We start from the raw sequence: 14324 nt of genomic DNA, 5'->3' as shown, positions 1-14324 counted from the left end.
CCCAGGGAGGCGGCGGCGGCGAGGGGAAGCCTCCGAGCCGCGCGGGGAGCGGCTTCGTGAGCATCGCGTGGGCATCGCGTGGGGCTGCGGGCGCTGCGGGCGCTGCGGTGCTGCGCTGAGCTCCGGGCCTTATGGAGACTGCTGGCTGCGCCGGTGGTGCCTGTGCCTCTAGGGCTCGGTGAGCTCCGCGTCGCGCGGAGCTGCGTGTGACTGCCGTTCCTGCCGTCGCGGGGAAGCCTCTGTGTTTCTCTGTTTCTGTTATTCGTATATTACGTGAAAAGCCATTTTCGGAGCGTCAGCTGACGTCAGAACTCTGGGAAGCGCCCTCACCATGTGGACTTTCCTGGGCATCGCCTCCTTCATCTACGTGTACAAGAAGTGTGGGGACCTCATGAGCTACGCCAACAAGGAGGTGCTGCTCTCCGCCGCGCTCTTCTTCTCCCTGGGCCTGCTGCTCTCCTATCGCTACCACTTCCGTGCGCCCCGGCAGCAGCAGCAGCAGCAGCAGCAGAAGCCCCACCTGGGGATGCTCTCCCACGCTCTCTCTGCTCTGCCACTGGTGGGCTTCTTCTGGGCCAAACCTGCTGCGGGGTCTCAGCAAGTCGAGCAACCCAGATACAGAAAGGTATGTTCAGGTTGGACGTGGTGCCTGAGTTGGGAGGCATTGCCTGCCTGTTGGCCCTTTGGAGTTGGCCTCGGTGAGGGCAGAGAAGGAAGGGCAGGGAGGGTTGTGCTTGCATCCTGTGTGACAGATGTGTCATATTTTGCATTGGTTTTTGATGATGGAAGAAACAGTGAGGTTTTATGACGGTGAATGCAACGTGAGTGTTCAAAGAAAATAACAAGGTAATGGGTTATTATGCTAGCAGAAGGGTATCTTCAATTGCCAGTCTGCTCTAGACGTTAGAAGAACATCGCTTGTGAGGATCCACAGAGAGCTGGGACTTTTTGTCCAAGAGAAGAGAAGGCTCAGCAGGAGGAGATTCTCATCCATGCACACAGAGTTCTGAAGGTACAAAGAGGATGGAGCCAGGCTGCTCTCAGCAGTGCCCAGTGCGAGGACCAGAGGCAGTGATCACAACTGGAGCATAGCATGTCCCCCCTGAACACCAGGAGCACTTCTGTGCCATGCAGGTCCAGGTTGTCCAGAGGCAGCCTACTGGAGATCTTCTTGGAGATCTCCAAAAGTAGCCTGGATGCGACCCTGGGCCCTCTGCTCTGGGTGACCCTGCGGGAGCAAAGGCAAGGCCAGGACAGACCCTGATGTCTCTGCCAGCCTCAGCCATGTTGCTATTCTGTGATCATCTTCCTCTTGTTTCTGGATAAAATGTATCCATTTCGATAGCAGGAGACACAGCAATATGGGAATTATCTTAAAGTGCTGCTTGTATAACAGTTACAGAACCTGGCTTCGGTTAGCCAGCCCGTTCTACAGTGACAGCGGAGAGCACCAGGCTTTCAGCTGGAGTTTGGCAGGAGCCCTGCAATCTACCACCAGTAGGTGGATATGCATATTCAGTCCATCTCTAGGTCACACTGTTTGGCTCCCTGCCTGGGCACTTCTGGGCCTTTTCAGCTGGGTGCCCACCGCTTGCACAGAACAACTTGAAACTATTTTCGGATGCATGCCCTGTGGGTTTTAATGGTAAAAGCCTGCCTTTCCCCCAGTTTCTCGCTTTTTTTCAAAGTCCTGCAGCTACTTTTACAATCCCTTGTTACATTGTAGCTAAAAACATTACGCCATGCCGCCAGAAATTCTGGCTTTTGTATTGTTCGGAGTATTCATTTCACTGACGCGAACATGTTTTTACTGCTGTCAGCACTGCAGTGCTGAAGCATTTGTAGAAGAGTGAATTGGATTCAATTCAATCAACTTAATAAGGTTAGAAGAATACATTTTCCAGTTGATGTAACAGTTTCTTTAATTGCTGAGTTCTCTGTGCAGTAGGGATGGATATGTAAGCTTTGATTTGTTACTTTATAGATAAGAATATGTGGCAGTTGTTTTACTGCCTTTCCTAGGAACTCAGCTTCCAGCATATGTGAGACTAACGTTGTGTTAATGTTTGGCTGAGATCAGGAGGGAAGTTTTAATCAAGTGTGTCTGCTTGTTTCTTTTCCCTGCTTGATTTTTTGTTGCATTACTGTATGGGAACTGCTGAATTGTGGCCTGAACCTCTGACTGATCACCTGAGGCCAGCAATGAGTCAGCCATGGGAGCACAGGTGAAGGCAATTCACCTGTGCTGCTGGAAGGGGTGGAGCCTGGCTGCACCTGTCCTAGAGCCATTTAAGAGCTGACTGCCAGTGGGGAAGGATCTCTTCTGGAGATCCCTCCTTTGGAGTTTTCCAGCAAGCCAAGGACAAGGGTGAGCCCTGTATCTGTTCTTTTTGGGGTAATCTGCTTAGCTAAACTCTCTTGTATATTTCTTAATTACAACAGCTGTATATTCATTGATTATACAATTACAGAGTACAACTGATTTTATTTTAAACAAAGCTAACCTGGAAGATGCCATCCATCCATCAGTAGGCTCTCAGTCTGCTGGATGAAAGTAGAACTAGTCCAAAATCAAATCCATGCAAAAGTTATGGTACACATACATCAATACATCTAACTCTGGATTTTTCTTTTTACAGGGTAAAATAGAAGTAAATGTCTCAGATATGCACCTGACAGAGGCTGCTTCAGTTACAGCATTATTGCCCCAGAATGATCCAGAAGTTATCATTGTGGGTTCAGGTGTCCTTGGGTCCTCCTTGGCCACAGTGCTCGCCAGAGATGGAAGAAAAGTGACTGTAATAGAGAGGGATCTGAAGGAGCCTGACAGGATAGTTGGAGAATTGTTGCAGCCTGGCGGTTTTAATGCACTTAAAGACTTGGGTCTTGAAGGTGAGTGCATTTCAAACTGTGTATGTATATATAGATAAATATAAAGCATCAGTTACTGCTCTCAGTTATACTTTTAGATAAGGCATGCTGTATCTAAAATGCAGGAAAAATGAAGAAATGCAGTATCTACAGTGAGTAAAAAGAATAATTGCTCGTGTGTTTCCAATCTATTTTTAAGAGTGTGTTTTTCACACAGAGGGTGATGAGGCACTGGAACAGGTTGCCCAAGGAGGCTGTGGATGCCCCATCCCTGGAGACATTCAGGGCCAGGCTGGATGTGGCTCTGGGCAGCCTGGTCTGCTGTTTGGTGACCCTGCATACAGCAGGGGGTTGAAACTAGATGGCCATTGTGGTCCTTTTCAACCCAGGCCATTCTATGAAGATTCTATGATATTCTTTCCCCACCGTATTTTGATTAGGATAATTGGATTTCATGTGAAGAAATATTTTAAATAAGTCTTTTAAAAGCTTTCTTTAACTCATCTGCTGGTTTTTTTTGTTTGTTTGTTTTGTTTTGCAGATACAGTAGAAGGTATCGACGCACAAACGGTGAATGGTTACATCATTCATGACCTAGAGAGCAAGTCGGAGGTAGAAATTCCTTTTCCAACATCTGAAGATGGCCGTGTGGTGAGCGGAAGGTCCTTCCATCATGGCCAGTTCATCATGGGGCTCCGAAGGGCAGCCATGGCAGAGCCCAAGTGAGTTCTGTGTGCTGCTCAGTGTCACAGCCTGGGAGCTGGGGTGCTGGAGCGTTGTTCCCTGTGAGAGATTCCTTGGCTGTTTCTTTGTGCCCCAGCACAGCAGCTCCAGTGGGCAAGGCTGAGAGAAAGCAACAGCTGAAGTTGCTTGTTCTGTTTTTGTAGACACATTTATGAATGGAATATACTTCTTACGTTAGCCTTTGAGGCAAGTTAATTTTTAAATTCATGGGAACAAAGAAGGCTTTAACTAGAAGGGGTACTGCCTTGTCCCTATGAGAGAGCAGCCTTGAGCCTACAAAGCTGATTCTCTTAGGCCTGTTATTGGGTTTGATATTTTACCAGAAGCACTGACCTCAGGGTGCAATGCACAGAACTTCTTTTGCCAAGAAATGTGTGATATAACTTGGTATCGTTTCTTTCAGATATGTTGTCTGCAGTGCCAGGAATCTTCTACATTTGCATGTTCTGTAATTTTTTTTTATGGCTAACAAGAGAGCAAAATAGCTAGGAAGGGGCACTAAATAATGGGAGAGAGCTACTCCCAACAGTTGTACAATCCTAAAGATGCCTCCTATTCTTAATGAACTAAAGAATGGTTGATATTTCCTTCTATTAAAAGAGAGGAGGAGGAAACATTTCAAAAAACAAATAGATTCTAGATGCTGCTTCTGAAGGGTGTTTTGTTTTTTTTTTCCCATCAGTAATGCTTATAAGGGAAATACAGAAGGTACTGCCTTCTTATTTTACACATCTATTCTGAAGTGGAAAATTGCTTTATTTTATCATATCTCTTATATCCTATGAATCAGTAGCACTAAAAGACAGCAACTGTGCAGCACAGTTAAAATCAATGATGAATGCATTTAATAGCTATAAAAGCTAAAGATTTCTTGGTTATGGCTTCAACTTCAGTGAAATTTGGGCACCTCAGCACATGGAGAACTCCATGAGCCATACAAAAATCTTGCAGCAGAAATTTACAAAAGCTGATGTTTGAGTCTTGAGTTCAGCCCTTACCTTTCTTCCACTCTTTATTCATTTCTTGTATGTTTTCTTCCCACTGTAATGATAGCAAAGGAAATTGCATGTTATGTCAAGGCACAAGAGAGATGAAATACTCTTCGTAATGCTGTGAAGCTTTGTTTTTCATCTCAGAACTTGTGAAAATATAGGGAATAATGACCGCTGAATGCTTTCTCTTCATCTGTTTTAGATAACATGAACTTCTTTCAGATGAGTAAAATTAATTCTGCAGTGGAAAAAGGTGGGGTATCATTAGTTAGTGATTTTTATAGTGGGTTAGAACCAGAGTAGGAAATAAACACTTAGTTAAATTATGGCTATGAAAGAAATATAGAAGCCAGTAAGACCTGCAGAATGCTGATTCAACTGCTATTAACCTGGTAGGTTGGTACCTACCCTTGCTGTTGAAGTTCCTGTTAGGCATGTTTTCAATTGCTTTGTTACCTTTGAGGGCCTGAACTCTCAGGCTGTCTTATTCTCATATGGAACTTCATCTGATTTCTCTAAGTTTTTGTATTCCATGTGGATGTGAAAACATTTGTGAAGTAGAGAGGTGTGTTCATTCTGAGCTGCAGGGTCTGAACTGCTGGGATTGTGTCTAACAGCTCAGATCCAACAAGAGGTTTAAGTGGAAAGAGATATGATCTGTGAAACTCAAACAGCCAAAATTGGAGATAGATGCAAGGGATGCTCAGTTTGGAGTCTGATCACAAGTACTGTCAGAGCTTTGTCCTAAACAGGACGGGTTATTGAGGACTATCCTGTGTCAGTTAGGGACCTCGCTTCTACCACGCTTACATGTGAAGTATTGAAGTGCTACTTTGGATCTTGCTCCTGCCCTCTGCGTGGGGTTTCATCCCTTGTGTTCTGTCAGTCTGCTCTGCTGGACAGAGGGAAGTGCTCAGGGGGCTGATTGCTGGCTTCTTGTACGTGTCAGACTCCTCTCTGCTCATCTCCTTCGGCCAGGGAATGCCTAAAGCAAAAGCAGGGGTTCTGCTTGGTGGCAGGGGGTTTATGTTAAGCATTGTAGCTTTAGAATAGTCTCAAACGTCAAGCCAAATGGCAGTGTGGAACAGAAGCTAATGGCAAGCAGTGTTTGATATTTAATGTGGCTCCAAAAAGAGCTGAAGGATCTTTGTGTTGCATTTAGAGAGAATATCGTGGCAGAGACAAGGTTATTGAAAATGACATTTTCCTTCTGTGCCTGATACGATGAAATGTTGGCATCCTTAATCCTCCTACCTCCTCTTCTAAATCCTGCTTTATTTCAGTGCAAAATTCATTGAAGGAACTGTGACACAGCTGCTTGAAGAAGATGATTGCATAGTGGGTGTTCAGTACAAGGACAAAGAAACTGGGGATACTAAGGTGAGACAGTTTTCTGTTCTGATCTTTGTTTAACTACTGTGAAAATAGAGTTAAGTGTGTATAGCATTTAAAAAGCACTGCTACTTCAGAGCTCTGGTGCAGAAATCTGTAACTGCCAGAGAGATGAAGCTTTAATGAAGGGAGATTGCTTCCTCGTGGGTGCAGTCCTGGTGTATGGAAATTCTTGTTGTAACTCCTACTGTTGTTTTGATAACAGTTCAGTTCTCCAGAGGCACTATTGTTTTTGGTGGTTTTTTTTTTTTTCCCTAAATAATCCATATGTTTGGAGCTTAAAATATTTCCAAGTTACCAATGGAAGAAATAATACGTTCAGAGTCATGCTTTGGCTGTGTAAAAACATCCGTGTTTCAACATATGCTGCCTCTGTTGGGCGAGGTGTCTGAAAGTCAGGAGGTAGGTGCCTGCTCATAGAGATGCTCTGCCCAGTCATCTCTTGGGTCACACAAGGAGAGTTCTGACCTGTTTTAATTGCATCACTGGTTTGATTGTTCTTTGCCTCAGCTAAGGCAAAATGCTGTCTAAATTCTGAGAAATTGAGTGAACTTATAATAGCTTTAGGAGAAACCCATGCAGGTAGCGCATAGTACTGGAGTTGTGGATACACTCTCTAAAAAAGCCAAAAAAACAAAAACAAACAAACAAAAAAACCACTTTAAAATTACTCCTCCAAGAGGGAGGAGGAGTAATAAGGCTGCTCAGGCAAAAGGCATTGCAGTCCCCAGGATGTACTAGGAGTGAGGAGCTGTAAGACAGCTGAGGAGGAACACCATCCTTAACTCCTTGTGAGGTAGCTGGGAGCTTTATGCATTCATGGATTTCATTGCAATAATTGTAAGTACAGCTTGTTTGGCTAGATTAGACTGACAGTGTTCTAACCTGTGCTATTTCTGAGAGCATGGGTGTTGTTCTTAGGGACTTGAGGCTCCTGTCTGTACAGAGATGATAAGCAAATTCACTGAGTGCTGGAGTTCTGTGTCTGGAAAGAGTTGAATTATTTGCCAGCCTAGAGAGCCTCTTTTATAGCAGTGTAGCACCAAGAGGAACCTGTTCCAGGCATGGATGTACAATAGCATTGCTGGCTCACCAAATGCTTCTGTCCAACAATGAACTATTTTCCAGAAGTGCCAATGAAACATGGCATGCTTTTTCCTGAAAGCTTCAAAGGAAAATTGATTTTGTTTTCTGCTCCTGCCAAGGCCAAAGACTAATGCTCATCATAAATCTGCAGTCATTATGTACTCTGATTTAACTGCAAACGACAACAAGAAAGCTGTAGAAGGAATCATCCATCTCTAAATGCTTTCTAGTTCTTTTCTCACAGTATCATAAAAATAAAATGCTTATTAATAATCTGAAGAATTTTTTCCATGTTTGAAAACAGTGTATGTATTAAACATTAGGGATTTGTGCATATCTTCAAGCTGAACCTAATCCATTTATCTTATTTTTTCTCTCTGTACCTGTTATTTCTGTTTGTAGCACCTAAGGATGGTGAGAACTGCTCTGAATTTGCTGCTTGTTCTTTTAAGAAAGATCTGGGCACTTTTGGTACACTTTTTACACTAAAACGTTTTAGGCTTGTTGCTTATGTGTGATTCTTTTGTTTGTTTATTCCTGCAGAGCATTATGGGCTGAACATAGCAATCACTCTGCTTTTCTGGTCTGTTTTATCCAATTCTGACACAGACCCCGTAGCTATGTTATGTGACTGCATGTCTAGGAGAAGCTGATTATTGCTTTGAAGAACATCTAATGTGCAATTGGAAAGGAGGGCTTGTGAGTTATTTCCAACTGTTGTGGAAAAGAGAAGGAAAATGCCCTATCTTCTTCTCTGTCTTACACTGCAGGAACTTCATGCACCGCTGACAGTTGTAGCTGATGGACTTTTCTCCAAATTCAGAAAAAACCTGGTCTCCCAAAAAGTCACTGTTTCATCCCATTTCGTTGGTTGCATTCTGAAGGTAACTTTTGTGTGTAACTTGAGGATCTATATTTCTTCATACGTCTGTAATGCTGTGTTATCTGTTTGCATGCAGCAGCCTCCGCCCTCTTGGTGGTGGCCCACAGCTGTTGGTGCTGCTGTGAGCTGGTGGCCCTGTGATGGCTCAGCACACTGTTGGTGACCTGAGTGTGTTGGCTCTGCTGGGTCGCTGGGCTCCACAGTTCCACACAATTTCTTCTCTTTGTGGCCTGATGTTTTCTGCTTGGCTGCTCCTTCCATCCACACCTGTGGTTCCACCCACCACCTGTAGAGCCTACTTATGTGAACTCGCACAGAAGGGGCGTATGGTAGGGCTTTATAAATTAATAAAAGTTGCATACATGGTTTTTCGCAGACTTTGGAACAAGAAATACTTCAATCAAATACAATTGCAGGTAGCATTGTAGAAGTTTACGTAGGGCATGTGTCTATGAAAGATTTAAGCAGTCTTCTTGTTAAAGACAACTATTGATGCTTTGTTATAAGGACTGTCCTGAACTCCAGTCTGAGATGTTTTCCCATAGAATCAGCTGTTCTGTCCATTTCTGTGTCGCACTGAGAAATGCTTGGAAATTTGCACCTGTGGTTTTTTAACTTCGAAGTTATTGGTGTCTGCTCTGTCCCATCTCTAGCTGAACTTACTGTTTCAGATTTAGCGTATGTGATGGAGTTGCTTTCAGCTCTTCAAATATTTATATTACCAGATTATTTTTTCTAAGAGGAAATTGTGGTTAGAAGTTAGATTAATACCAAAATCTACTCTTAAAGCCAGCATGTAAGTGTATAATTTCTCTGTAGTTGAGCAAGAGAGGGTTAAACCAGCTGGATAACCTGGAGTATTGTGTCTGGTTCTGGAGCCCACAACACAAGAAGGACCTGGAGCTGTTGGAGCAGATCCAGAGGAGGACCATGAAGATGGTCAGAGGGCTGGAGCTGAGAACAGACTGAGAAAGCTGGGGCTGTTCAGACTGGAGAAGAGAAGGCTCTGGGGGGCCTTCCAGTACCTGAGGGGTCCAGTGAGACTGCGGATGCTCCCTCTCTGGAAGCATTCAAGGCCAGGATGGACAAGGCTTTGAGCAACCTGATCTAGAGGGAGGTGTCTGTGCCTATAGCAGGGGTTGGAGCTGGATGATCTTAAAGGTCCCTTCCAACCCAAACCATTCTATGACTTTGTGATTAGCTTTCAGCATAGCTACTTGAAACTGTGCACCAGCCCAACTAGGCCCGTTGGTGGGAATACTGAAGGGGAAAAAAATATAGTTTCAACACCTTGCATAAGCCTGTTTTTGCTCTTAGTGCTCTATTTTATATAGCCCTAATGTTTGCATTAGAAGATGTCTCTGTAAGACTAGAGAGAGTGGTAGGACTAGAGAAAATGGCCTCAAACTGCGCCAGGGGAGATTCAGGCTGCATGTTAGGAAATACCACTTATCCAAAAGAGTGGTCAGGTACTGCAATGGGCTGCCCAGGGGGGTGGTGGAGTCACCGACCCTGGAGGTGTTCAAAGAATGTTTGGATGTTGTGTTGAGGGACATGGTTTAGTGAGAGCTATTGGTGACAGGTGGATGGTTGGACTGGGTGATCCTGTGGGTCTGTTCCAACGTTGGTGATCCTATGTTACTCTGGGTATAGGTGCTTTCACTAGTTTGTGTTAAGACAGTGACATTCACTTTTTCCCCACAGTTTTCTTGTTGCTAAGGCACTTGTTCAGAGGGTGAAAATCATGAGTTTTAGGTGCAAGCTAGCAGCTGTGGGTAAAACCAATTGTTGTTTATACTCAAAAAGCATACTCAAGCTGTGTCCCTCCCAGCAGATGGGGTACTTTGTAACCAGCTGCCTGAATGCCTTCAGGATCTGTAAGTTTAAGTGAGAAAGCATGAATGTAATGTTGGTAGCTGGTCTGCTGTAGCCAACTCAGGTTGGCTTTGCCTTGCCTTCCACGGCTGCTGCAGTAACCATTGGATTAACAGCAGAAATAAGGGAGAATGAACAAAACCCTGCAGAACTTCCATCAGACACAGTCTGAGTTGGAGGAGCTTCAGCACTTTCTGTGTCCTTAGCCCTACAATTATCTATCACTACTTGAGTGCCTCCTCTTTCTCTTCTTCTGGAAACTTGATAAGCCTGAGGAGCAGCTGTAAGGTGCTGGGAGCCTGTGATTTTTTTCCCTTGGGGTTCTCTACACTACAGACTACTGTACTTCATTCCTTTCCATAATTTTCTTTATGGAAGTAAAAATGATCTCATGGAAAGCTTCTGCATTCTTTTTTTTTTTTTTTTTTCCTTGAAAACATGCTGTTTTGAAAGGGAAAAAAAATATAATACAACCTTACTATGAAACAGGATTTTATTTGAAGTGCCAGAGAATGGTTTTGTGTATCTGAAGTTTAATATCCCTTCATTATTTGATTTCAATCCTTCTCCCACTTCTTTTGAAGGATGCACCACAGTTTAAAACTAACTATGCCGAACTTGTTCTGGCTAAAACTAGTCCAGTGTTAATCTATCAGATTTCTTCAACTGAGACTCGGGTCCTTGTTGATATTCGAGGAGAAATGCCAAAGAACCTGAAAGAATATATGCTTGAGAGCATTCATCCCCAACTGCCTGGTGAGTCTGGTCTGTTGGTTTGCTTTATCTTCAGAATTCACTGTCTTAATAACTGTTCTCCCTTCTTAGATGACGCGTCACAGAGCAGATTATTTGGTTGGCTTTATGAGTTAGGAGTTTGGAAGGATTATGCCTCTGAGAAGAGGCTCAAATGAGTTGTTAGCAAATTATTTAAGGCTCTACTAAGTAAGTGTAACCAAAGAACCTTGGTTTTTGCAGATCACCTTAAGGAACCATTTCTAATAGCAGTTCAGAATGATCGTTTAAGGACTATGCCAGCAAGCTTCTTACCTCCTTCAGCTGTTAACAAGAAAGGTGTGTATTATGAAGTAAAGCAGATGGAGGGAAGGCATTTGAAACTTGTCGGACTTAAGGCTGTGTTCTCATAGATGTGTGTTTGTTGCTGAGTACAGTTACCTTATTCTGTTATTAAAAATACATTTGAAAATGCACGTTGGCACAATTCAACAGTAACGTTTATATTGCTGCAAGACTTCAAATCACTGTCTGCTTCATTTTTAATTTTAAGTAACTCAGTGGGTCGTTCTTTTAGGTGTTTGGTCTCTTTATGAGGGGAGGAAAATGGAGAAAAATAGAAATGGCCTTGAGTTTTATGTCTGTTCTTTGACGTGTGTGTGTATGCATAAGGGAATTGAGATTTTTAAATCTGTTAAAGCCATCCTCCCTTCTATTTCTTGTTCTTTCTTTTCAGTTTCTAGTTGTTGTTCCTGGTGGCAATGAATTCTCAACCTGGGAAACAAAGTACAAGGTTTGAGTGCTAAGATGATGTGGTAGTTGTGCAGTAGTTCACTCATCTTATCTTCTATCTAGGAGTTCTTCTGTTAGGAGATGCGTATAATATAAGGCACCCTCTTACTGGTGGAGGAATGAGTGTTGTTTTAAACGATGTCAAAATATGGAGAAGCTTGCTCCAGGATATTCCAGATCTTTATGAAGATTCTGACATTCTTAAGGTGAAACTTTATTTATTTTGACTTAACTTAGACAAACTTGGTTCCACTTCAGATGATGCAGTCTAAGTTGGATACACCTGAGGGATGTGGAAGTTATTTCTGAGGCACAGCTGTTCTCAACTCTTCAGATAAAAAAATCACATCAGGCATTTTCACTGAGCAGAGCTGTGATTTGTGAGTGCTGTGGCTGTGGGGCAGACTGCTAGGATGGTATCTGATATGTTCCCACACTGGTATTGTGGTTTTTAGTATACGTTTTGCTCAAGCAGACTGGATTTGAACCATCACCTCGTGCGAGTTGGAGTAATGAGCACATGTACCTAGTTTGTCTGTGTGCATCTTGACAGCACAGCAGTGTGTGAGAAGGCGTTCACATGAACGTGGCTCCTATCAACTACACAAAAATCTTCTCAATGATGTTCTGTGTTTCCTAATTTTGTTCCTTTTGCAGGCCAAAAAAGCATTTTACTGGTCAAGAAAGAAGTCTCATTCTTTTGTAGTGAATATTCTTGCCCAGGCACTGTATGAACTTTTTGCTGCTACAGATGGTAAATACGTGTATTTTTAAATAACTTCTGATGAATTAATATTTGTTGAATAAATATTTCTGGAGGGCATGTGTGTTGGTATGTAAGCATACACACATAGATATATGAATGTGCATGAATATAAAATGCCCTGATCAAAGGATTTTAATGAGTTAGCTTGAGTTGTCTTCCCAGTTAGTTCTAGTGCTGTGTAAACCAAGCTATAGCAATCCAAAGGCCATCTGGAGTTACTATTTAATACACAAAACACTGGGTAACTTAAATCAATTGTTCTTGTGTCAGCATTCAGGAATCTGTGGCTTCTCTATAAAATCCTGTAAAATCAGGTTGAAATCTAACTGAATTTCACAGCAGCAGCTGCCAAAATGTCTTTGATTTTTATATCACTATTATATATGCTCAAAATTTTTCAGCATCTGTTGACTGTATTTGTGAGTGATTTCAATTTTGTTTTGTAGATTCCTTGCACCAGCTAAAGAGAGCCTGTTTCCACTACTTCAGACTTGGTGGAGAATGTGTCTCAGGTCCTGTTGGATTGCTATCTGTGTAAGTTCAGCATATCTGTAATAGCTGGTGTGAACCAGATCAAGTTGTGAACCTCTGTTAGATTCTGCTTTACAGCCAGTCTGTCAGTTCTGTGGGGAGAATGCTCCATGTGAGGCAGTGTTTTTAGGATTATACTGAACTTTGAAGCTCTGTTAGGAGCTTTGAATGCTTTCTTTTTTTCAGCTGTTTAAAAATGCCTCTGCAAACTGGAGAGATACTGGAACGGGTTGCCCAGTGAGGCTGTGGATGCCCCTTCCATGGAAGCATTCAAGGCCAGGCTGGTTGGGACTTTGGGCAACCTGGTCTAGTGGTTGGCAATCCTGCCCATGGCAGAGGGCTGGAACTAGATGATCTTTAAGGTCCTTTTCGACCCAGGCCTGTGATTCTATGACAAGTGGGTGGGAGTGTGGACCCTTCTGCTCATTCAAACGGAGGAGCTGGTGGAGATGTTTCGTGCTTGACAAGCTGAGAGTAATGATGGATGAGGTCTCCCACAAATGAGCAAAAGGAACAGAGAAGCAAGTACCTGTCAAGATCTTCTGCATGCTCCCTTCAAGCTGGAGAATGCTCAGTAAATTGTTCTTTGAACATGTAAGGATGTGTCCATTTGTCTCTTTGGAAAGAGAGCTAAAACTGCTGGGGTCGGTACAGGCTTACCTGAGAGTTGATAAGGACAGATTCAGTCTACTGGCATTGAAGAGAAAGCAGAGGTGTCTGACCACAGTGCAGAATGGAATGCAGGTGTGCAGCAGCTCCAAGACAGGCAGGGCTTGTTCACAGCTGAGACAGCAGGACCGCAGCTGCCTTAATCAGAGCGGTTGTGCTGTGCAAAGAGCCCAACCTGGGAACTGAAGGCTTGTCTGTGCTTTTTTTTTTAATCCTGTTTATTTACATGTGCTGTGTCTTGCTTTTTAAACAGGCTATCTCCTAAACCAATGGTGCTGATCGGCCACTTCTTTGCCGTGGCGTTGTATGCCGTTTACTTCTGCTTTAAGTCAGAGCCGTGGATCACCATGCCTCGAGCCTTCTTCAGTAGCGCAGCTGTCCTTTACAGGAGTTGCTCTATCATATTTCCACTTATTTACTCTGAAATGAAGTCCCTCATCTATTGAAGTCCAAGGGGATATGACCGGACAAAGAAAATGTGAAGATCACGATGCCTTGAAAATCTTTGGACGTGTACTGCTTAATAATATTGTGTCATGTTTTCTTCTCTTCGAAATGCGATGTCCTTGATCGGGATTTGACTTAGTTTTGGTTTTGTGGTTATATACATATATATTATATGTAAATATTCTTTTCTTTGCAATTAAAGTTCAAAGAGGAGTTAGCTGTTTACAAGGACCGTAAGGAGGTGTTTGCATATTGCCCGGTCTGTCAGAGTTTTCATTCCTCGCTTCATCCATTGCAGAATGCACCACTAATATTAATAAACTGGAAAGTGAAAACTGTAAACCGCATGCTGCTATTATCCTTCATGCTTCTTTCTGCTCAGTAGCTCCATAGGCTTCCTTTGTTTCTGTGAAATACTGTAAGAAAATTCCTGATTTGGGCCATTTCATGAGGATTTGCCTCTGTTCTCTTTCAGTTGCAGCTGAGGTACTGTTATACCGACGCTTCGAAGGACACTGCAAATCACTGCAGATGCTGCAATGTC

The 14324-nt window shown here is 43.2% G+C and overlaps 1 protein-coding gene across 1 annotated transcript; it reads left to right on the top strand.

The window, feature by feature from the left end:
* Positions 1-331: 331 nt before the first annotated feature.
* On the top strand, positions 332-13779 carry SQLE (squalene epoxidase; the record flags this gene model as incomplete). The annotated part of the gene is made up of 11 exons (XM_079533581.1): positions 332-625; positions 2640-2892; positions 3413-3593; positions 5891-5987; positions 7856-7969; positions 10428-10599; positions 10819-10914; positions 11431-11573; positions 12025-12121; positions 12580-12667; positions 13587-13779. 11 exons carry the CDS (start codon positions 332-334, stop codon positions 13777-13779), a joined length of 1728 nt encoding a protein of 575 aa, XP_079389707.1.
* Between the last annotated feature and the right edge of the window lie 545 nt (positions 13780-14324).

Source organism: Tetrao urogallus, assembly GCF_951394365.1.
Source record: "Tetrao urogallus genome assembly, chromosome: 3".
Lineage (NCBI taxonomy): Eukaryota > Metazoa > Chordata > Aves > Galliformes > Phasianidae > Tetrao > Tetrao urogallus.
Note: the sequence above shows the minus strand (reverse complement) of the source record. Positions and strands in the feature narration are given on the sequence as shown.